The following is a 23,576-nucleotide window of genomic DNA, read 5'->3' on the forward strand; positions in this document are numbered from 1 at the left end:
CACCCAGGCGCCCCGAAAAAAATTTTTTTTTAAATAAACTGTACATGAGGCTCAAACTGAGGACCCGAGATCAAGAGTGCCACGCTCCACGACTGAGCCAGCCAGGTTTGGGAATCTCACAACACTGCGAAAGGAAAGAATTGGAGAATAAACGCATGTCCTCAGCCCCGAGTCTGCAGCGAGCGTTTTACTCTGTTCCGGATGGACCTGGCTACCGTCTATCCTGAAATTTACCTGCCCATCGGCCTATCCATCCTATCCTCATCTTTCAAAAATTTAATAAACTTTCCTTTTTTGAGCAGTTTTACTTTCACAGAACGATCGGGTGGAAATTGCAGATGGTTCCCATGTATCTATCTTTGAAAAAAATTCATTTCAACGCAATTTGCAAATATTAGGTCACATCACCCCCAAACACTTCAGCACGCATATCGTTACAGGATACCAAATATTTATTTAAGCTTCTTGTCCCTGGTAAAATTTTACTACAGTGAAAGGCATACACCCCACATCGTATCAATTGAGATGGTTTTAGAAATACACACTCCTGAGTACGGGAGACCAGTCTCCTGCTTTAACAGACTCCTTCTGGCTTCAGTTTGGAGAATCATTGGTGGGGGCAGGGGTAGGGTGCTCAAGTATCCACGTGACTGACCGCTGATGCCGCCCTCCATCACCCAGTCCACGACAACCCCTCCCTTTTTCCAATCGATGCCCACGTCACTGAGCAAGGCCCACTTGGAGGGGAGGGGGAAGCATCCAGACCCAAGTTTGAAGATTCCGGGTCCCCTCTCCTTCCCCTTGTTTAGTCACTCATACAATCGTATATTTGTATCGATTTGGACTCAAGATGTTTCCTTTGTCCTTTGGGGGACAGTCCCCTAGGACATTATTTCTTTCACGGAAGTCCACCAGTTCTAAAGTTGTGTGCCGGCCAGAGGACACTGCTCATGGAGAAGCTGGGGCTGCTGGTGGGTGCTGCGGCTTCAGTCAGGTGGTCCTGGAGGGTTTCTGGGAAGGGGTAATCTGAGACTTGATCCAGATGGGCCAGGGAGCTGAGAGTGGGAATTGGGAGCTGGACCCCCTTCCTTTCCAGGGGGCTCTGAGGATCCCAGGGGATAGACACCCGCCCCCAGGCATCCAGCGACCTGGAGCTATGCCTCCCTCTGGGCACCAGGCCCACAGTGGGAGATTTCCACTGCCTGCACCTGGCCTCTTGGGGGGCGGCTTGGAATCCAGCCTCAGAGGCCAAGCCCCAGCGCCTCCTGGGCCCCTTATCTCGCCACGCCCAGCACTGTGCCTGGCACAGACCCGGGCTGCGTAAATATTTGCCGCCTCTCATCCAGCTGCTTGAGCCCCAGACACCCTTCTCTCCCATCGCGGGGGCTTTGCCCACGTTCTGCAACCCCCTCCCCCAGCATCAGCTCTTTCCTCTCCGGGATGGAGGGGGCATTGCTGGCACCAGGTGTGGCGCCCAGAAGAGGGAAGTGACCCACCCAAGGTCACTGGGAGAGGGGGCCAGAGAGAGAAAGAGAGTCTTTGCAGACTGGCCACCTCCAAGCTTTTAATATCAGGATAATGCCTGGAGCTGCTCTTTGCCGTCGCACCCACGCTCTGGGGCCCACGGGCCACACCGCCAGCTGCAGGGCCCCAGCACCCGTCAGGCTTCCTCCTCTCACAGCCTGGGATGGCAGTTCCTCTGCTGGAGTGACTCTCCTATCTGCCCCTTCAAACCTCCTCTGCGAGGCCCTCCTACCTCCCCCCACCTCTCTCAGTCCCCTGTGGTAGGCTGAATTCTCATCCGAAGATTCCTGCTCTGCTGGTGCCCGTGCACCTCCTCCCCCAGCCTATCTAGGAGCCCCTGGGAAAGGACTTTGCACACGGCACTAGGATTCCAAGTCAGATGACTCGGATGGAGAGAGAGGACATCCCGCTGAGTGAAGTAAGTCAGACAGAGAAGGATAAAGACCATACAATTTCACTCATATGGAGAATGTAAAAGACAAAACAAACAAAACAGAAACAGACTCATAAATACGGAGAACAAACTGGTGGTTACCGGAGAGGAGGGGGTGCTACATGGATGGGGAAAATAGATAAAAGGGATTAAGAGGTACAAACTCCCAGTTATGAGAAAGAAGTCCCAGAGATGAGGAGCACCTGTGTGGCTCAGTCCATTAAGTGGCTGACTCCTGTTTTCAGCTCAGGTCATGATCTCAGGGTCGTGGGATGGAGCACGCAGCACAGAGTCAGCTTTAGGTTCTCTCTCCTTCCCCCTCTTGCTCCTCCCCCTGCTTATGTGCACAGGCACTCCCTCCTGTCTCTCAAATAAATACATCTTTAGAAGAGAAAGTCACAGAGAGGAAAAAGTACAGCATGGGGAATTATATTCAATAACATCGTAATAGTGTTGTGCAGCAGCAAGTGGTGACATTTCTCATGATGAGCATTATGAAATGTGAAATGTATAGAACTGTCAGGTCATTATGCTGTGCACCTGAGACAAATAAAATACTTCACATCAATTATACTTCAATACAATTTTTTTCCAAAAGATTCCAAATCGGTTGATTTTAAGCTAGGGAAGTTATCTTTGGTGGGCCTGGTCTAATCAGGTGACTCCCTAAAAGGGACAGGGTGCTTTCTGGAGCTTGAGGGGGATTCAACAAGAGGGAGATTTTCTGTTCCCAGCTTTGAAGGAGGAGGGGACCCCTCCCCAGTGGATGCAGGCAGCCTCTGAAAACTGAGTGTGTTCTTCCCAACAACGGCAAGGAAATGGGAATCCCTGAGTCTTCCCCGAAGCAGAGAAGCCCATCATTCTGTCGTTCATGCCCAGGCTTCTGACTCACAGAAACTGTGAGTTAATCAGCGGTGCTCTTCTAAGCTGCTTACATTTTGTCTGTTACGTCACGCAGAAAAATAGGCAATCTGTAATCTGTTTTGTTTCCTTCATGGTGCTCATTGTCAAAAGTCAGTTGGTTTCTTTGACTGTTTCCAATATGCTCATCCACCTGTATTAGTGGCTGAGGCTTCTGTAACAAAGGATCACGAGCCAGGGGTCTTCAAGCAACAGAAATGTGTTGTCTCGCAGTTCTAGAGCTTAGAAGTGGAAGATCTCTGGGCCACACGCCTCCTGAAGCCCCCAGGGGAAGCCTTCCTGGCCTCTGCCTAGCTTCTGGGGGTTTGCCCTCCATCGTTGGCTTGTACAGGCATCATTTCCTTCTCCCCTTCATCTTCACGCAGCGGTGGTCTCAGTGGGCTGTCTTTCCACCCTTTCCTGTGGGAGAATCACGTGGGAACTCACTTTCTTCCAGTAGGACCTCCTCTTAACTAATTCCATATGTAGTGACACTCTTTCCGAATAAGGTCACATCCAGAGGAACTGGGGTCTCGGTAGATTCTTTTTGGTATGGGGCATGATGTAACCCATAGTGCCATCCCTATCCACACGAGCAGTCCGCTAGGGTGCAAATCTGGGGTGCAAATCTGGGTCCCTAGAGCTTCGAGTACTGCTTGACACAACATAGGCACTTAAACAGACTTTGTTTTTGCTAAATCACCTGGTGAATTACTTCTGAGAGCCTCTTTCTGTATCTTTCAGGTGAGGATAAGGCCACTGTCCTCACTGTTTTCTTCTCATTTGCTAATTTGTTTGGTTTAAAGGTTGGCCGCCGACCACCCCTCACTAGAACAGAAAGGTGCCTGGTTGCCTCATTGCTGTGTCCCCGGCGCCCGGCGCAGTGATCGACACACAGTACATTCACAGCAAATAACTGTCCAACAAATAAATGAAGTCGTAATGTGCCCCACCCCTACTGGGCAGAGGGGGAAACTGAGGCTTACTTAGAAGGGTGAGATGAGTTGCTCAGGGTCACTGTCACTGCCCCCCACCTTCTGATCACCTGCTGATGCCTCCCATCGGCTAAACCCAAACAGCAGCCAGATGCAGCCCAGCTGATGCTATCGGATGGGGTCACCTGGACAGAGAGGAGACAGATGGACAAACGGAAGGCAGCCAGCACATTTGGACTGCTTCTGTGGACAATCTCCAGGGCCAAATTCACCCAGGAAAGGGATCTTCAGACGGCAAGGGTGGCGGTGTGTGTGGAGGTTCCCGCTTTCACACCCAGGAGGCCGCGCCAGCCTGCACGCCTGCCAGTGGACCCCCAGGGCCCTCTTTCCCATGCCCGACCCCTTCCTAACTTCCGTCCAGGGAAACTGCCCTCAGCAGGGGCAACGGTGGGACCAGCTCACCCTGGAGGCAGGCAAGGAGGGGCGGACTGGACAGCAGCAGGGGAAACAAAAACAAGAAAAACAAACAAAACCGCTTGGTCCACTTTTCACTGATGTCATGCCTCAGCGATCAGAGCCAGTGTCAGTGATACACACCCCTCCCTGGAAAATGAAACAAGACGAAATCGGAGACGGAGACAAACCATGAGAGGCTCTTAACTCTGGGAAACAAACAGAGTTGCTGGGGGGTGGAGCGGGGAGATGGGGTAACCAGGACGGGCATAAAGGGGGGCACGTGAGGGAACAAGCACTGGGTGTTACATGCGGCTGCTGAGTCACTGACCTCTGAAACCAGTAATGCACTATACATTAATTAATTGAATTTAAATAAAAAATAAGAATTAAAAAAAGAAATCCCTCCCTACGAAACAGCTTATTGGTCTAACTTCCGAACATTTGCTGCAGATATTACTGCGGAGTTTTAAATATGTTATATATATACATATATATACATGAATATTAAACATGTATGTATGTGTATATACATACAGAATATATACGGACTCATACATGTAACAGTGTGTGTAGATTCGCGTATGTAATTAGCACATGTTATCACTCCGCTCCCCCATCCTTTCCTGAAGCACTCTCCGGCACTCGAGGGCAATGCAGAGAACCCGTTTACGCCTTGCCTCGCTGCGCAGACCCTGCCATCCACTAAGGTTCCAAGCACCAGACTGTCCAAGCTCACTCGGATGCAACCCACGCCTTCAGCCTCTGTGGGCCTCCACGTCCCCGCTGCATTTAAAACGGTAGTTTCGATGGACACATAGGTGGCACAGCGATTCTAAAGACAGAACCTGAGAGACTGGGGTGCTGACTTTCTGTCGCCCTTGGAGTTTGTGTTCGTGGATCAAGTCCGAAACGGAGATACAGAGCGCCCGCCATGCGATGAAAACGGTTTTTACTGAAACACAAGTTTGAGCTCCCACTTGAAATCTTTGCCAGATCAGAGCTGGTGTCTCTGACATTAGAAGGTGTTCTCTCCAATTTCTGATTGTTTGCAAAATAAAAAAGAAAAAAAAATCAAGAAAAAAAAATGACAAGTGATGGCTCTTAAAAATCGTTTTGTTCTCTGAGAGACATCCAGCAATCGAGCCCCTTAGTGTTCATGCAAATAAGCAAAAATCTCGTGCGCACATGGATGTCTACAGCATTCGGTGTTGATACTGGGAAGCAACTGAGAAGTGCTTCAGGCTTCAGGAGGCGGATGGACCAGTAGGGTCCATCCAGACGGTGGGATGCTATTTGGTGCTAAAGAGAAATGAGCTGTCCATCAGGTCCTGAGAAGGCAAGGAGAAGCCTTCAACGCACATCACTAAGTGAAAGCAGCCATTGGAAAAGTCTCCAACTTTAGGACATTCTGGAGAAGGTAGAGCTATGGAGACAGTAACCGGGGAGTGGTTGCAGGGGTCAGGGGAGGGCGGACGAATGGGGGAGCCTGGAGGACTTTCAGGACAGTGAATCTGCTTTGTGTGATACCACAATGCAGACACGCGCCGTTATATGTCCGTCCAAGCCCACGCGACGGGCAACGCCAGGAGTGACCCGTAATGGAAGCTGTAGACTTTCCGTCATGATGGCTTCAATGTGGGTCGTCGACTGGGACAAACGTACCCTCTGGTGGGGGACGCAGATGCTGGGGGAGGGAGGATGTGCACAGGTGGAGGCAGAGGTCTACGGGAAATCTCTGTGTCTGCCTCTCAGTTTTGCTGTGAACCTAAAACTGCTCTAAAAACTGAAGTGTATTAAGAAAGAAAGAAAGAAAGAAAGAAAGAAAGAAAGAAAGAAAGAAAGAAAGAACCACCACCTCCCCCAAACCATGAGAGTGATGCCAAAGGTTACTCCAGGATTGTTGCTGAAAGTCGCTCAGTTATCCATGGGTGGACCCGCTCTCTGCACCCTCACTTGATGGCAGGACTTTCTTTTTGTAGCTTTATTGAGATGGGCTTCTTCTAGCACACCATCCGTCTACTAAAACGCACAGTTGATGACCTTTGGTGTGGGCACAGAGCCATGGGACTGTCACCATGATCAACCTCAGACCGTTTCTATCACCCCAGAAAGAGCCCCCTGATGCTTCACCCCATAGCGTCCCACACCCTCCAGGCCTTGGGCAAGGACCCGTCCCATCCCAGGGTCTGCAGGTTGGCCTTGCAGGATAGGGACTGGAGCTCTCGTCGCCTGCTCTCTGCCCCCAGAACCAGCGATTCTGCTCCAAAACTCCAGGATTATTCAACCGATCTGTTTTAACCTTTTTTTTTTTTTTTAAGGATTTCATTTATTTATTTGAGAGAGAGAAAGAGAGAGAGAGATCACAAGCAGAGGGAGCAGCAGGCAGAGAGAGAGGGAGAAGCAGGTTCCCTGCTGAGCAGAGGGCCCGATGCAGAACTCGATCCCAGGACCCCGGGATCATGACCTGAGAGGAAGGCAGAGGCTTTAATCCACTGAGCCACCCGGGCGCCCCCAATCTGTTTTAACTTGAATCCCAGACAGGACAGGCCTCTGCTTGTCTTTGCTCTCGTCCAGGCCCCAGGAATTGTGTGCTAAATTGGAATGGAAACAAGAGAAGTCGGCAACCTTGACACACGTCTGTCCCTAGCTCCTGGCCTGCACGCGTCCACCCACACCAGAGAGGCTGGGGCGGGGGTTGGGGGCGGGCATGTGAAATGCGGAGTCCAGCTGCGCCTTGACCCCTAGTGGGATACAGAGCAAGGGATTTAATCTCTGCGCGTCTCCCTTCCCTCAACTATAAAACGGAGCTAATAATAGGACCTACCTTTCTCGGCTGCTGTGAGGATTAGCACAGGGGCTGGTAATACACAGTTCAGTGAATGCTAGCTATAATTATCGTTAATCACGCGGGATTTACGGAGCCATTACAAACGCTCTCCGGCCATCCGTCAGTCGCGTCCCACACACATTTCCTGAGGAGATCATGAGAGAGAATCCAGTGTGCTCCAGGGAACTGTGAGTCCTTCCCTGTGACTGGGATGTCGGGTGAGATAGGGCGGGGCAGCAGATAAGATGAGGCAAGCGTCCCGTCCAGAAGGGCTCAGGGGCCAGGCTGGGGAGCTTGGACTCTCTCCCAAGGGTAATAGGGAGCCATGGGAGGCTCTTGAGGGAGGGACACATGTTGGCTCTGAGTGTTAGATGCTCTCGGGGTGGTGGGTGGGACACTCTACAGGGAGACACCAGAGGCCAGGAGGAAGGTGGGATTATGGGCCACTTATGTGAGGGACCGTGGCCAACAGCCCAGTGGACATGGGTGAGACAGTGGTTCTTATCCCGTGGTCTCTAGACTTCTAGAGAGATCCAGTAGGGTCACCCTGGACACTGTCTGCCAAATCACGTTTCCATTTTTCCAAAAGTAAAAAAGAAAAAAAGGTGAAAATAATTTTAATGCTTTCTTGGGTTCAGCATAGGGAACCTCCTTATTCCTGTCTCTCAGTACACTTGAGTCTCCTTCTTTGTGGTGGTTGTGGTCTCTGAAGTCGTAGTGACCGTGGAATCAGTGAAAATGGAAACATTGACCCCGGGTAAGGACGGGGTTGGGTTCCTATAAGCATTTGTCACACTATCCTCATTAATGGGTCAGTACATAACCTTGTTTCGCGTGTGTTTTGTTTGAGGACACCTCGCCTGATAGACACTGTTGACTCGCTCATGCTGAGTTCAAGGCCAACAGCTCCATTAACTCAGGCTGGAAGGAAGCTCACGGAACACAGATCTTTCTGTGTAAGACACATCCCAGCATTCTGGGACTGCTGTGCTTGGGGGCCTCTTACAACCATGAAGTCAACAACAAAAAGGCACAATACTGCGAAAAATGTGGCATTAGCCAGAATACCAGAGGGAGGGTGAAAGGTGTTTGCAGGGTGACGGGGGAGCAAGGAAGCCAAGGGTCCCCACACGCAACACAGCAGGCTCAAATTCTCACTGCCCTACACCTGCCCACTCGGATCTGAGGACCGCAGGAAACTTAGTGGGTAGATGAGTTTGCAGATACGAAATCCACAAATAATGCAGGGGACTATATATGCAAAACATTGCCACGGTGTCATGGAATTAATAGAAAAGTTGTCAGGGAGAGAGCTTTCTTCTCTCTGGAGCTAAGTCTTTGAAAGCCACCGTCTGCTTTGCACTCCCAGGAGTTCTCAATTTGGACCAGCAACGTTTCAAGAGCTTAAGAGCCACATGCGGCTGGTGGCTTCTGTATCACACGGTGCCAGTCCCTATGGCTTTCTTCAGATTCTCAGAGGGGCCTATGAACTTTAAAGAATGACGATAATAGGGCGATGCCAGATAGAACCCCCTCAGAGAGCACGCAACAGTACCAAAGTGAGCCCCTTAGCATGGGGGAGCACACGGGAGGGAGAATATTCTTTGCATCCCGGCTTGTAAGAGCGCAGGATGGGAGAGACATAAAGGATCCATCATCCACAGAACCGGATCCCTGGAAGAGGGCAGCTTCACGGGCTAGAATACTCAACATCCCTGCCAAGCACAGAGCCCGAGCTCTGTGTAACCACACAGATGAAGTTTGCAAACTCGGGGTTGAGCTGGTGAGGACAAAAGCCAGCTGGGGAAGGTCACTGATGTGATACTATTTATACAACATTTAACTACAGGCATGGTGAACCCCCTATTGCAGCTATGTGTTTATCCATACATAGCAAATGCACTTTTCTCATGAATAACAAATACCTCTTTAGTGATAGTGGTTACTTCAGGGAGGGAGGGGGAAGATTTGGTCTGGGGTAAGGACAACACAGGTTCCAATTATAGTAGAAACGTTCTCTTTCTTCAGCTGGACAGTGGTGGACAGACAGGTACTCATTAGGTTATTTGGGATACTTTGGGTGCATTGGCTAAAATATTCCACAGCAAGGTTTTCTGTGCCTATGAAGAAGCAGGCTCCCTGCTGAGGGGGGAGCCCAATGTGGGGCTCGATCCCAGGACCTTGAGATCATGAGCTGAGCCGAAGGCAGACGCTTAATGACTGAGCCACCCAGGCGCCACTCATCTATTATTTTATTTGGTAATATTTATTCAACAAACGTATGAGCCAAGGGGTACCACGGGGTACCAGAGAGAAAACAGAATTATGTTCTCAGAACCAGGAGTGAAGACAGCCCAGGCTTCATCACCAGACTGTCCACTGTACCACAATAATGATTAAAAGCCAAGATTTTGATTTATCAGTTTGTCATCTTATTCTTTCTAGACAAAACAAATCAATTTAATCTTATCACTTTTTTTTCTTCTTCAATTATCTTTTTTTTTTTTTTTGGCCTGGCACTGGAGTGCGAGGGCAAGTGGGTTAAGTTGTCAAGTTCACAGTCTTTGAAGTGTAACTCAATTTTTTATGTGATCTTTCCATATATATTTTATTTAGTAAACTTATTTGGAAAAAATATAAAATATATAAATAATAGGGTGCTCAGCTGGCTCAGTTGGTGGAGTGTGTGGCTCCTGATTTTGGGTCACGAGTTTGAGCCCCACATTGGGTGTAGAGATTACTTTAAACATCTAATCTTTAAAATACGTATATAACCAGGACACCTGGGCAGCTCAGTGGGTTAAGCATCTGCCTTCGGCTCAGGTCATGATCCTGGGGTCCTGGGATCGAGCCCCCATCAGGATTCCTGCTCAGCGGGGACACTGCTTCTCCCTATCCCTGCTGCTCCCCCTGCTTGTGCTCTTTTGCTCTCTCTCATAAATAAATAAAATTAAAAATCTTTAAAAAATAACAATTTAAAAGTATATAAGATATATACACTACTATGCATACGATGGTATATACTATACATAATATAATTATTATACAAGGTAATGCAGGTTACATCTATTATTCTATTATATACAATATGTAACATATTATAAATGTAACACATACTGTAATGTGAAATGTCTCTCACTCAGAGAACGCTCTGGGTAGAACCTGCAATTGCTCGCATCTCATAAGGAGGACACTGAGGCATGGGGGCAGTTGGACACTTGTGGGAGAGCACTTGCTGGGCCAGAAGGGACTGAACTAGGACAGTCCCCGGAAGAGCCCTTGGGGACAGGCGGAGGGGACGGGCTGGAGGCCTAGAGGCCAACTTTAATGAGGGTGTGTGCACCTTGGGGGCCCGGACTGGAGCGTCCCCGGCCTGCACCCGCCTTCTCCAGGTCACTCCGGGTGACCCTGTGGGGCATCGCTGCTAAATGGGGAGGTGCAAAGCTCCCTGGATCATCAGTGAACCTCCCAGGGGGCCTGGAGTGGGGCAGTGAGGCCTGCAGCGTCCCCCCTCACCCTCCTCCCAGCAGACCCAGGTGGCTCCACAGCCTGACCTTCTGGCTTTAGCTGAACAGCTGCTCTGCGGTCCCCGCGGGCCCCCTGGGTACACACATCCGGCCCAAAGTCCCCAGTGGAAGAATTCGGCTCCGGTCGGACACCGGGGGGTCTGCCTTCCTCCAGCTGCCCAGCCAGGGGACAGGGAGCAGCCTGGAGGCCGCAGACCCTCGTGGAGGCCTATCTCTTCCTCTCAGTGACTGCAGACCACTGCCTCAGTTTCCCCATCAGTGAATTGGAAACCATCGTTCTACCGGTCCACGGCTTATAGGGAGGATTCCACAAAGTCTTAAATTAAAAAAAAAAAAAAATTCAAATAGTACAAAAGGCACAGCAACGGAAAGCTCCCCAAAAGCTGGGCGTCTTCACCCATCACTGACCCAACTGTGGCATCAACAGAGGATTTACTTGGGCAAACTGGGGCGTACAGAATAGGACTGGGTGCCAGCTGGACTTCTGGAATGACTGTTCAATGCCACAAAATGCAATCAATAAAAGCTTTGCAACTGAGCTGGGAAAGATCCCTTCCGTCACAGAGCGGGAGCCCGCAGTGTGGCAATGCACTCTCGAGCTGCCTGTCGTGTGTCTGACAACAGTCAGCTTTTCATGAGGAAAAACGTCCAGCATAACCAAAAATAAAGAGTAAAAGGAACCTGGTGTCCGCACTTTGCCAGGTGAGCATGGCTCCCGTCGCTGCCTTCCTCCCCGCAACCCCACTCCCCGGCCATTGGTGGATGTTCTCTTGCTGGAGTATTTGAAAGCAGGCACCAGCTGGGACACCATTTCACCCAAGAAGATTTTGGTAGGCTGCAACCGACTTTGCAATACTTCATTCCGCCTGCCAGGAAACAGATACAGCGAGCACTGGAAAATGCCAACAGGAGAAGTCTGGTCAGGACGCTGGAGGGTGGGCACTGTGGGCTCTTCGGGCTTCTCTGCACATTTGCAGAGGTTGTCACCAGCAAACCCCCAAAAATCAAAGAGCAAAGGAAGTTCTCTCTCTGCTACACGCCCCACCCCCTGCCTGGGTTCCCAGGGGCAACGTGCTCGCCAGCTTCCCCCGGGATCCTTCCAGAGTCTGGGTAGCGTCGTTGCTGTGTCTTTATTAATAGCAGGATTGTAGTAGTAGTGAAACCAAGTCGGGCAAAACTCAGGGCTGTGAGTCACTCAGACCTGGCTCAGGGCCCGCCAGATGCCTCCTCCCACTCTGACCTTGTGCAAGGCGGTCTCAGCTCCCAACCTCAGTCTCTTGCTCTGTAAACTGGGGATAAATCCTTACCCTTGTTGGATGGCTGGGAGGATCCAGGGTAAAGCTCCACCCCAGCCCCACCCAGAACCAGGCTCAGGGCAGGTGCTGAGAACATAAAAAATTCTTTTCCCCAGTGCATCACCTGGTTATTAGAGCTCCTGGGTCTGAGAGAGGAGGGACTGGGGGGGCTGGACTCCTGGGTCTGAGGGAGGAGGAGATGGGGTCTGGATTCCTGATCTGAGGGAGGAGAGGCTGACGGTCTGGTATCTTGGGTCTAAGGGAGGAGGGGCTGGGGGCCTGGACTCCTTGGTCTGAGGGAGGAGGCTGGAGGAGGCTGGACTCCTGGGTCTGAGGGAAAAGGGGTCTGGGGGCCTGGACTCCTGCTTCTGAGGGAGAAGGCAGCTGGGGTGGGAACCTGGTATTAAAGAACAGGGCTTTGGGAACAGTCTCCCTTATTCCTGGAGGCCAGACTCCCATCCCATGGAGGAAGGCACAAAGCATGGTGCTCTGGGTCTCCCATCCCAAGTAAGGTATGTGAAGGGGCCCTGGCTCCCCTTTTCTCACTGCCATCAGGTCTGGCCCTTGGGGGTTCACAATACATTTTGTCCCCTCTGTCCTGGGACCAGAGCCCAGAGTCCAAGCTGGTCTAAGTTTGGAAGGGGGAGGGAGGGGGGCAGCGGGTCAGAGGGGGTGAGGGAGGGGTGGGGGGGGGACAGGATGTCTCTGAGCTGTCACACACACCCCTGTCTCAGGCCCAGAGAAAGGGAGGGACAAAGGCTCTGAGAGAGAGTCAGGAACAAAGACGGGAGGAGGGAGACAGAGAGACACTGGGGAAAGCAGGCCAGAGTGCAGCCGAGTGGGAGAACAGAGAAAGAGTGAAAGTGTGGGATATCCTGAACGACAAACAGTGGTGACAACAGTGGGGAGAGTGTGGGAGACAAGACACAGGATAGGGAGACCCACCCAGAGAATCGAGAGCTGGGATAGGGGCAAGACAGTGGCAGGAAGGCTGGTGGAGAGAGACTGGGAGATAGACAGTCACACAGAAGCAAAGATACCGCGAGGTTGGAGAGGGGACGGAGGTGTGAGACCAGAGAGATCAGCAGGATAGTGCAGACGGACAAACAGAGACGGGGCTGTCCGGAGGCAGGAGTCCGGCAGAGGTCGGCAAAGAAATCCTCTGACTCGGACAGGCAGAGAGAGACAGAGGCTGACCCTTTCCAACGGGCTCTAGACCTCAGCTCTGTGGGGGCACAGCGGGACGCAGGCAACCCAGATAAGGGGTACTGGCTCGGGCAAGGTCCAGCGGACGCCAGGGGTCTCTGAAATGGAGCTCAGGGAGCCCGAGAACCATGAGGATGGGGACCCAGAGGTGAGAGATGGAAAACAGGGAAAGAGAAAGAGAGAGAGGCAGAAAAACAGAGTCAGAGATAGACACAAAGAGGGACATGGACAAACACAGAGGGATGGGAGAGACAGGGAAACAGAGAAACAGAGAGACCCAGAATAACACCAACCCGAGGACACAAAGCTAGACTCAGGGCAATGGACTCGGAAATAAAGAACGGGAAGCACAGGGAGAGGATGGAGAGAGAGACGGGTGCAGTGGAGGTTGTGTGAGCTGAGCGTGAAGTCCCAGCCGGGGCTGGGGGCTTCTGGTGGTTCCCACAGATGGGCAGGGTCTCTGAGACAATCACCCTGACCCTGCCAGGACACAAAAACAGGTGGCCCAAGGCCGGTGAGTCACTGTGACTCATCCTTCTCCCTGGGGACAATGACCCCATTACCCTGGCACCCCACCCCAGCCCTGGGCTGGACCTCCAGTTTCCCCCACCACTCTGAGGGGGCCCCAGACTCACCCCCTCCCCACCTTTGCTCCTCTCCGACAGGAGGACACAGCTACAGCCCTCCAACGGCTCGTGGAGCTGACAGCCACCAGGGTGACCCCAGTGAGGAATCTACGTGTCCCGTACCGCCTCATCCGAGAGCTCGGCTCTGGCTCCTATGGCCGCGTACTCCTTGCCCGGCCTCGCCAAGGAGGTGAGTTTGGCCACCAAAGGGCAGACTCCAGCATGTCCCTAGAATAGGATTCTCAGAAGCCACAGAGACAAGGGGCATCCCCAGGAGATGACAGGAACCCTGGACGGGGGCACTCAGAAAGTTAAGAGCTCTTTGATCTTCCAATAAACAGAGCTAGCCCAAGGAAGGCTGACTTGCCTGGGGCCACACAGCAAGGCAGGAGTGCAGTTATTGGAGCTCAGGTCACCATGTTCCCTACTTGACTCAAGAGAAAACTGAGGCTCAGAGAGGGTAAAGCAGTTGCGTGAGGCCACACAGCCGAATAGGGAGTTCTCAGGGATGGTCACCTTTAACCCCTACTTCACACAAGGACAGACTGGAAGCTGAGAGATGTCAGACACTATTCCCTCCCATTCTTGTTTACACATGAACTATCTGAGGTTCAGAGAGGTTAAGCACGTTGCCTAAGGTCCCACAGCAAGATCAGAGCTCTCTGAGTTCCCTTCTGCTCCCCTCTACCTGGCAGGACCTGCTGTGGCCCTGAAGGTCCTTCGTCGGGATTCGGTCTTGAGGACCACCTTCCTGAGAGAGTTCTGTGTGGGCCGCTGTGTCTCTTCACACCCAGGCTTACTGCAGACTCTGGCAGGACCCCTGCAAAGCCCCCGACACTTCGCCTTTGCCCAGGAGTACGCACCATATGGGGACCTCAGCGGAATGCTGAAGGAACGGGTGAGGCGGGTGGGGACCAAAGGCCAGAATGGCTTATCCTATGTACAACTGTCCCTAACCCATTTCTAGCTCCAATCCTGACACCCAAATCAGTGCTCAGCCTAGCCCTTCCCTAAGCCCTAGACACCCTCCTTATTTCTAACTCTCAGTGCAATCCCATGCCTAACCCTAACCTAATCCACCCAACCATCCCAACACAAGTTTGCATGGGCAGGGATTTGGGGTTGGGGTGGGAATGAGATTAGGGGTGAGATTTTAGTTTGCACCGGGATTGGGAGTGCGGGCATGCGTGGAGTTGTGTGGGTTGATTATAGATTGGTAATGGGTGTAGAAAGCATGGATGGGATGGTTGAGGATATGTATACAGAATGATTTGGAGATCGGAGAGGAGTAATGAAGTTCTTTCTGCTGAGGAGACCAGGTCAGGACTGAATTCATGAGATTCTGAGGGTACATGAGTTTGAAGATTAGGATGGAGCCAATTTTAGGAATAAATTTTGGATTTCAGACAGGGTTAGAGATAAGCAGAGGGAAAGAAAGAAGGGAGGGAGACAGATGAATGGGCAGAGCAATGGATGGATGGATGGATGGATGGATGGATGGGTGGATAGATGGATGAGTGGGTGGATGGATGGAGGATGGATGGATGGATGGTTGGATGGATGAGTGGATGGATGGATGGGTGGCAGATAAATGGAAGGAAGCAAGGAAGAACAAATGGATGGATTTTGGATAACAAATAATTCAATACTTTATTGGATTGCTGACTGGCTGGTAGAATGGAAGCTAAGCAGAAACACTGCTGTGTAAACTTGAATGGATGAGTGGTTTGACGGATGGATTGATTTATCAATCCAATGAAGTAAACTGATTTCAGAGTGGTGTCTGAGTTAGAGAATTAAATTAGTAGGAATTCTACTAGCAGTAGAATCTAAATTAGTAGGAACTAAGATTGGGATTAAGCATGAGATTTCAGTTCCCATTGCAGATCTGGGAGATCAGGCTAGAGGAGACAGGATATGTGAGGAGGGGGTTTGAGTTAGGGTTAGAAGAAAGCTTGATGGAAGCTAAAACAGCTTCTGGTTCAGTCTGAGGTTCCGGTGATGACATACTGGGGGTTGGAATACAGAGGTTGTAACAAGGTGTGGCTGAGGATAATCTGGAGACGATGTTGGGGGACACTAGAGGTAGCCACTGGTCTGAAGTTCTGAATTCTTGAACTTCAAGAAACCAAATAAAGAAGGAGCCAAGACACCCTGACCTTCATCTCTCCTTGACCCCAGGGCCTCCCAGAGCTGCTGGTGAAGCGGGTGATGGCCCAGCTGGCTGGAGCCCTGGACTTCCTCCATGGCCGGGGGCTCGTCCATGCGGATGTCAAACCAGACAACGTGCTGGTCTTTGACCCTGTCTGCAGCCGTGTGGCCCTAGGTGACTTGGGTCTGACCCGGCCCGAGGGCAGTCCAACCCCTGCCCCACCAGGGCCACTACCCTCTGCCCCACCCGAGCTCTGCCTCCTGCTGCCACCTGAGACCCTTCCCCTGCGACCAGCTTTGGATTCCTGGGGCCTGGGGGTGCTTCTCTTCTGTACTGCCACCGCCTGCTTCCCTTGGGATGTGGCACTGGCCCCGGACCCCGAGTTTGAGACCTTTGCTGGCTGGATGACCACCAGACCCCAACCCCCTCGGCCACCCCCCCCTTGGGACCAGTTTGCTCCCCCGGCTCTGGCATTGCTCCAGGGGCTCCTAGACCTGGATCCTGAAACGAGGAGCCCCCCACTGGTTGTCCTGGACTTCTTGGGGGATGACTGGGGGCTAGAGAGGAACAGAGAGGGACCTGGGGGCTTGGGGGGCATGTCTAGTGAAGATGGGGAGGAGGAGGAAGAGGGGGGAGCAAGCCTGGAGGAGTGGACAGATGAGGAGGAGGAGGAGGACAAAGATGGCAGGAGGATGGGGACAGATCGGGGAGCTCCCTGACCAGGTGACGGAGACAGGTGGTCAGAGTCTGGGCCAATGGCCCCTCCCCCAGCAACCCCCCCTCCTCGGCCACCTGGATGACAGCTGCTCCCTGGAGGACGGAGATGGAACACAGTGCGTCTCTCCCTGCTGAGGGCTGGACTGGGAAGCACAATTCCCCTCTCAGCAGAGGACCTGGGAGTCCAAGAGTCAGCCCCTCCTCCCTCAGACTGGAGTCCAGGCCCCCAGCTGCCTCCTCTCAAGGACCCTTCCTCTTCCTTCTGTCCTGACTGTGCCTTCTTGAAGGAAGGCTCTGCTCCCCGTAGACACGTTTCCACATTGTGGGGACCTGCCGAGTGACTCTCACAGAGCTCTGACAGGGCCACTCGTCCCCACTGACACCTGGTTGACTCTCACAATCTGTGGCACTATGTCTGAGTTCTCAAGATCCAGCTCCATGGAAACCTCACCCTCCACCTCTTCCATTTCCCTCAACTCCGGGTGACACTGGGGCAGTCACTCATCCTGTCTGGACCTAAATCCTTGCACACACACACGCACTGTCCTGCCATGGGCCCTCTGCGCATAGTGCATCCTCTCCCGAGAACTTTACTCACAGCTCAGTGCCTCCAAGCCCTCTCCAGCCTCGTTGGAACCTATACCCAGGTGACCTCTGTCTCCCATGGTTTTCAGCCTCACCTGTTGGGCTGTCCAGGGTGGACTTGGTTTTCCTTCTTTCGACATCTTTTCAGTTCTGCTCCTGCTGGAGGAGGGGTTCTGCTCCCCATTGTGCCAGCTCCCTACCGGCACGGCGAGGTGTGGGGCTGTCCCAGCTTTGTGGGCCTCGGAGTCTGCACTGAGAGCCCTGGGCCCAGCTGGGACGTTTGCCCCTCCAGCCTGCAGCATGAGCCTGATGCCTGGGGCTTCCCACCTACGGGGCATCCCAGGCCCTTCCCAAGGCCCAGCTCAGGCTCCCCCTCCCAGGGAATCTGCCCTGTGTGCTTTCTAGACTCAAAAGAGTGGGTTCACCAAGTGCCGTGTGGTGTCCTGGTTCGGACCCGGGACAGAAGGCGGTTGGCGGAAGCGCTGCTGAGACCTGATCCAGAGTCTATGCAGAGTCTAGCCTGACTGATGACTGATGACTCCTTTGTTTGGACAAATGTGCCCTTGCCTGCGTGAGATACCAACCTGGTGGGGAGCTGGGGACGGCCTGGCCGTTCTCCGCACAATCCTTCCAGCTGTTCTGGAAACTGAAAACTATTCTGAATTAAAGGTTTGTTTAAAAAAAATGAAGGGAGTTTCACAGTGGTCATCTTGCAGCAAACCAAGGAAAGCTTGTGAATCCTGGGCCCCCAGCCCCTCCTCCATCAGGCCCAGGAGTGCCTACCTTGCCTCCCCCACCAACTCTGAAATCTGTAGATGCAGAATGAGGACCTCGCCCCACCCCTCCCCTCCCAGTTGCTCCACCACCTGCTTCCCCTCAGCCCCAAGTCTGACATCATCTCTCACTGCATCGTTCTGGAATCTGGTTGTCTCATTCTTTCCCCAAACAGGACCCCAGTGTCCGACCCCCTGAACACCCCTCACGAAACACTTGTGTCTGACCTGTCACTGGGGTATTGATGGGGCAGCTGGGTGGGGTTATGTCAGGGCCAAACTAGAGAAATGAGTTCATCCTCCACAGGGGCTTGGACTCCTGGTCTGAGGGAGGAGGGCTGGGTCTGGACTCCTGGGTCTGAGGGAGGAGGGGCTGGGGGTCTGGACTCCTGGGTCTGAGGGAGGAGGGCCTGGGGTCTGGACTCCTGGTCTGAGGGAGGAGAGGACTGGGGGTCTGGACTCCTGGTCTGAGGGAGGAGGGCTGGGTCTGGACTCCTGGGTCTGAGGGAGGAGGGCCTGGGGTCTGGACTCCTGGTCTGGGGGAGGAAGGGACTGGGGGCCTGGACTCCCTGGTGTGAGAGTGGAGGAGGCTCTGGGCCTGGGTCTGGGACAGATTTCTGGTGGCAGCCAGTTCTAGGAGTCAACACACGATGTCGCTCTGGCCCTAGTGGGGTAGAAGAGGCGGGTCTAGGGGCGGGGCTTACGACCCCCTAGGTGGGGGCGGGGTCTGCTCCTGGGCAGGCCTCTGCTGGCATGGGATCTAGAGCTGGGCACTGACCACAGCGGGCAGCGAAGGGTCAGGCAAGCTTGGAGAAGGTGAGGTTTGGAGGCCGGAGCGCAGGTCAGGAGGAGGCAAGGGTTAAACAGCCTGAGGTAGGCAGCACCTGAGAGTGAAGCACACAGCTGACCCAAGTCCCGGGTGCCTCAGGGGGTCAGGGGCTGAACTTAGAGGCTCTAGAATGATTAAGTGTTAGGGAAGCAGAGTCTGGGAGTCATAAGATGTGTGAGTTGTATAACGTTCCAGGAGAGGGGTGGGCTGGCGGTCCAGACTCCATGTCTGATGGAGAAGGGGCAGGGTGCCTGGACTCCTGAGTCTGAGAGAGGAGGGGCTGGGGGCCTGGACTCCTGGGTCAGAGGGAGGAGGGGCTGGGGGGTCTGGACTCCTGGGTCTGAGGGAGGAGGTGTTGGGGGCCTGGAGTCCTGGGTCTGCGGGAGGAGGGGCTGGGGGCCTGGACTCCTGGGTCTGCGGGAGGAGGGGCTGGGGGCCTGGACTCCTGGGTCTGAGGGAGGAGGAGGGGTTGGGGGTGTAAGAGTTGGACCCCAGGTGTCTCAAGGACTTGGTGCTCCCAAGTGCTTGCTCCCACCCAGGTTCCAGCCGTCCTCCAAGGCCCTGGTGTGCGTGGCTGCCCTCTCCAGCCTCTGGAGGGAGATAGCACCTGTTTGCTCTTAGGAGAAAGAGGCTACTCATCCACCCCCAGGGCCCAAGTCTGTTTGCTTTGGAAACAAGGTTGGGGGGTGTCTCAAGTTATCTGGTTCATCTTTCACCCTTGGGCCATTGGGTGGTGCCAGGATGTGGGGGCAGGGGTGAGAGCCATCTGCGACCTGAGGCTTGACCTTACCCTGACCAGCAACTGGTCTCCCCACTCCTCAGATGCTCCAATGAAGAGGGAGACTGAGTCACAATGAAAAGTGTCATTGAGCTCTTAGCCCCTTCTTCCCTCAGACCCAGGAATCCAGAGCCCCCGCTCCCTCCTCCCTCAGATCCAGGAGTCCAGGCCCCCAGACCCTCCTCCCTCAGATCCAGGAGTCCAGACCTCCGGCCCCCTCTTTCCTCAGACCCATGTCTAGCAGGACCTGGGCCCTGGGTCACTGTCTCTACTCTGCCCCCACAGAGATGCCCGGCAAACAGTCAGATGAGGAACAGGTGGAGGCAGGGGCTGCCGAAAATGTAGCTGAGGAGGACCTAGGGGGCCTCACGGCAGAGGAGCTCCGGCAGGGCCAGGAGGCAGCCCTGGAGCTAGAGGACATGATGGCGCTAAGTGCGCAAACCCTGGTCCGGGCCGAGGTGGACGAGCTTTACCAGCAAGTGCGTTCCCTGGGCCAGGGCCGCTTTGGCCGGGTCCTGCTGGTCACCCATCGTCAGAAAGGTACCAGGGCCTGGAGACAGATGCAGGAGGGTCAGAGGGTGGTTGAATGGGTCACGACAGGTGCCAGCTGAGGCCGGGAGTGTCAGCAAGAATCGAGTGTTGCCTCTGCTCCCCCCACAAGGCTGTGTGTTCTTGGAGCTCTCCCCTGCCCTCTCTGAGCCTCAGCTCCTCCTTCGAGAATGTGGGTGACTGAGCATGTGTCAATGGCTATAGTACCCGAGAGAAAGGGGAGCAGACAGAGCCCTCCCTGTGGTCATTCTCCGGGGGCTGGCTTCATCTGGAACTTTCTGGCCAGGCATGCACACATCCTCTGTTGGTCCCCTGAGCTGAGCACAGTGTGGATGGAACTCAGAGTCAGCATCGACACAGGGCGTGCCTAGCAAGGCTGCCCAGGGACTCAGCCCTCAGTGCTCAGTGCTTGGAACCCAGAGCTGAGTCCGCGAGGCCTGCCTCCACGGCGGAGCTCCAGCCTGCACAGGGGGAGGGTTTTGCAAGTGCGCCCTGCCAGCTGGCGCCGAGCTCTGCATGCTGGGGCTGGGGCAGGGGTGCTGGTTGGCCTCAAACAGCAGGAGTCCACCTTCTTGAGCTCCTGGAGGTGGAAGTCCCCAAGCAGGTGTGTCCCTGTGTATCCACACCTGTGTGTCTGCGTCTGGTTCCTCGTTCTTTAAGGACACTGGTCACAGTGGATTGGGGCCCACCCCAGGGAGCGCGTTTTACCTCTTTCAAGATTATCTCCAGACAGGGCTCTGTTCTGCGAAAGGCCATGAGGACTTCTTCCACCTCTGGATTCGGGGACGGGGGTGCATGGTTCAGCCCATATCAGAGACTGATGCAAGGAGCAAGAGGTCCAGACATGGGCCCTCCTGGACTATGGAGGCACAAGGCCTAACGGGGGGCCCAGGGGACCATGCTTCGTTGTACCTCCTGGATGCGGGCCCCTGAGCCGGAGGGGTCTGGGGCCCAGCACTCACAGCCCCAAGGGACGGACACCATCAGAATTGACAGTGGCACATGCCACCATGGCTGAGGTCCAGGGCGTTGCTGCATCCAGCCGGGGGACAGAAGGACAGTGGTCCGCATGTGAGGCAAGGAGGTGACCTCTGTCCATCACTCCTGGGCTCCTGGTGAGGGCGGCGGGTGACTCTGCAGGTGAAGAAGCCAGAGTTCCTGCCCTCAGGGGACCTACACTCTTGAGAACTGTTTGCATGAAGGTTCCTTCCCAGGATGGCGTCCCCAGGGCAGAGCTTCCCTTCCACATTCCCTGTGGCTTTGGGGCTCAGGTTTGCTAGAACCAGGAGCCAAACGAAGTCATCTGGAGTTCCAAGTGCAGTTTCCCAGGGGGCCCCCATCTGTTCCAACACAGCAGAGCAGAAAATCACCAAATGCTGCGTTACTGTTCTTATTAATTACCACGGATGGCGTTTTTGTGGCCACGCGGCATGTAGGGTTGCATGGCAGGGAGGAGGTGGCAGTGGCGTTGGGGAGAGAGTCTGGGCTGGGGGGGCAAGGGGGTGGCCAGGGTGACCTTTGGCTCCTTCACTCCCTCCACTCCTGTCCCTGCTGTCCCAGGCACGACCCTGGCGTTGAAACAGCTCCCGAAGGCGTCCACTTCCCTCCGTGGCTTCCTGTATGAGTTCTGCGTGGGCCTCTCACTGGGCACGCACCCAGCCATAGTCACGGCCTACGGCATTGGCATTGAGTCGGCCGACTCCTACAGCTTCCTGACAGAGCCCGTCCTGTATGGGGACCTCATCACCTTCATCCAGCCCAAGGTGGGTAGGTGGGCCCCTCCCTGGTCCCCTTTGGAGTTCATAGATCACCACAGAACCAACACTGTACCCTAGCGAGACTCACTGCCCCCATGGGCTCAGCCCAGGCCTCGAGGGGGTCATGTTAGACCTCCCCAGGGCTCACAGTCCCTCACGGGGCACGCTGGGCCTCCCCATGGCAAGTCTTTTGGAGGTCCTTCAATGTCCTGGGCCCCCGGGGCTGAGGAGCGCCTGCATGGTCTCAGTCCCCAGCCAGCTGTCCGCAGGGGCAGGAGGCCCTCACACCCGTCCCCTGCAGGTGGGCCTCCCGCAGCCGGCAGTCCAGCGCTGTGCGGCCCAGCTGGCCTCGGCCCTGGAGCACATCCACTCCCGGGGCCTGGTGTACCGGGACATCAAGCCCGAGAACGTGCTGGTGTGTGACCCGGCCTGCCAGCGGGTCAAGCTCACTGACTTTGGCCACACGAGGCCGCGTGGGACTCTGCTGCGCCTGACTGGGCCGCCCATCCCTTACACGGCCCCTGAGCTCTGCTGCCCTCCGCCCCTGCCCGAGGGCCTGCCCATCCAGCCTGCCCTGGACGCCTGGGCGCTGGGGGTCCTGCTGTTCTGCCTGCTCACTGGCTACTTCCCCTGGGACCAACCCCTGGTTGAGGCCGACCCCTTCTACGAGGACTTCCTCATCTGGCAGGCGTCTAGCCAGCCCGAGGACCGTCCTCAGCCCTGGTTCGGCCTGACACCCATGGCCGACAGTCTCCTGTGGGGACTGCTGGACCCTCACCCCCGGAAGAGGAGCCCCGTGAGCTCCATCCGGGACTACCTGGGGCGTCCCTGGAGGCAGCAGGAGGGGGAAGCTGAAAAGGTGGAGGAGGGGGATGGCGAGGAGGATGGAGAGTGAGGGGGGCTGCCCGAGCCCACCTTGCCTGCGGAGATACGGGAACGGAACCGCGTGCCCATGTCCTAAGGCTGCCTCCACCTTCTTGTGCTGCCTTTTGGCTTCTTTTTTTACCCGTTTCCCTCTTCCTTTCTTCCTTACCTCCCACATGGCCATCCCTCCTGTGGCCTAGGGGGCCCCTGAGACAGCTGCATGCCTGTCCCACCATCGCCGTTCCCCAGGGCTTTGGCACCTGCTTTCCCCCCTGCCCGAAATCCTGTGGCTCCTTCCCTCGCCTCCCGCACACCCTGGGTGCTTCAGCTGCCCTGCTCAGTGAGGCCTGCCCTTGGCAGGCGAGGTCACCGCCCCTGTGTTCCCACCGCCTCCTTCTCCTCTGCTCCCTGCCCTCCGGGACGCTCATCCCCTTCCAGCTGTCAGCTTAGGTCCATGTGGTTCTTCTGTGTGTCCTGCGGGGACAGGGGTCCCACCTGTCCTGTGAGGTGCCCCATGGAGCCGGCGCAGTCCTGGCCCAACAGAAGGGCCTCAGAGATGTCTGCTCAATAAACGCACCTGTCTGGTTCTGTGTCACCGCCTCTGTGTCCCTGTCTTCCAGTCCCATCTCTCCTCCTGGGCCGGGTCTCCCCCACTCCCCCAGCCCTGCATCTTCCGCCCACAGTCTGGGCTGGCCGTCGCCCTCTTCTCAAACCTAGCTTTACCCGGCACTTTGGTCTCCACGATGCTGCTGGTCTGTCCCTGTGGGGAAGACCCGACAGCATGTTGTCAGGGAGAGACCCGCAGAAGCCAAACATGGCCGCACGGTGTGGCCGTGCCTCATG

At 54.7% G+C, this 23,576-nt stretch overlaps 2 protein-coding genes and 1 long non-coding RNA gene across 4 annotated transcripts; 2 read left to right on the forward strand and 1 right to left on the reverse strand.

The window, feature by feature from the left end:
- Window positions 1-6,548: 6,548 nt before the first annotated feature.
- On the reverse strand, window positions 6,549-7,265 carry LOC309853435. The gene is made up of 2 exons (XR_014305679.1): window positions 7,073-7,265; window positions 6,549-6,839 (listed from the first exon to the last, which is right to left on the reverse strand). It is a non-coding gene; the product is annotated as an uncharacterized lncRNA (long non-coding RNA).
- A 5,387-nt stretch (window positions 7,266-12,652) lies between these two features.
- On the forward strand, window positions 12,653-17,868 carry SBK3 (SH3 domain binding kinase family member 3). Its single transcript, XM_082711033.1, is given in 5 exon segments — window positions 12,653-13,251; window positions 13,769-13,919; window positions 14,425-14,627; window positions 15,911-16,585; window positions 16,587-17,868. Coding segments are annotated over 5 exon segments (1,221 nt in total). The 5' UTR covers window positions 12,653-13,206; the 3' UTR covers window positions 16,734-17,868.
- An 816-nt stretch (window positions 17,869-18,684) lies between these two features.
- Window positions 18,685-23,328, forward strand: SBK2 (SH3 domain binding kinase family member 2). Of its 2 annotated transcripts, none has more exons than XM_082709737.1 (4): window positions 18,685-18,772; window positions 19,849-20,103; window positions 21,673-21,875; window positions 22,171-23,328. In XM_082709737.1, exons 2-4 carry the CDS (start codon window positions 19,851-19,853, stop codon window positions 22,762-22,764), a joined length of 1,050 nt encoding a protein of 349 aa, XP_082565863.1. In that variant the 5' UTR covers window positions 18,685-18,772; window positions 19,849-19,850; the 3' UTR covers window positions 22,765-23,328. The 2 variants fall into 2 exon arrangements, with proteins under 2 accessions (XP_082565863.1, XP_082565862.1); XM_082709736.1 differs by having other exon boundaries at window positions 18,728-18,829.
- Window positions 23,329-23,576: the final 248 nt, after the last annotated feature.

Source organism: Mustela nivalis, assembly GCF_964662115.1.
Source record: "Mustela nivalis genome assembly, chromosome: 18".
Classification (NCBI taxonomy): Eukaryota; Metazoa; Chordata; class Mammalia; order Carnivora; family Mustelidae; genus Mustela; species Mustela nivalis.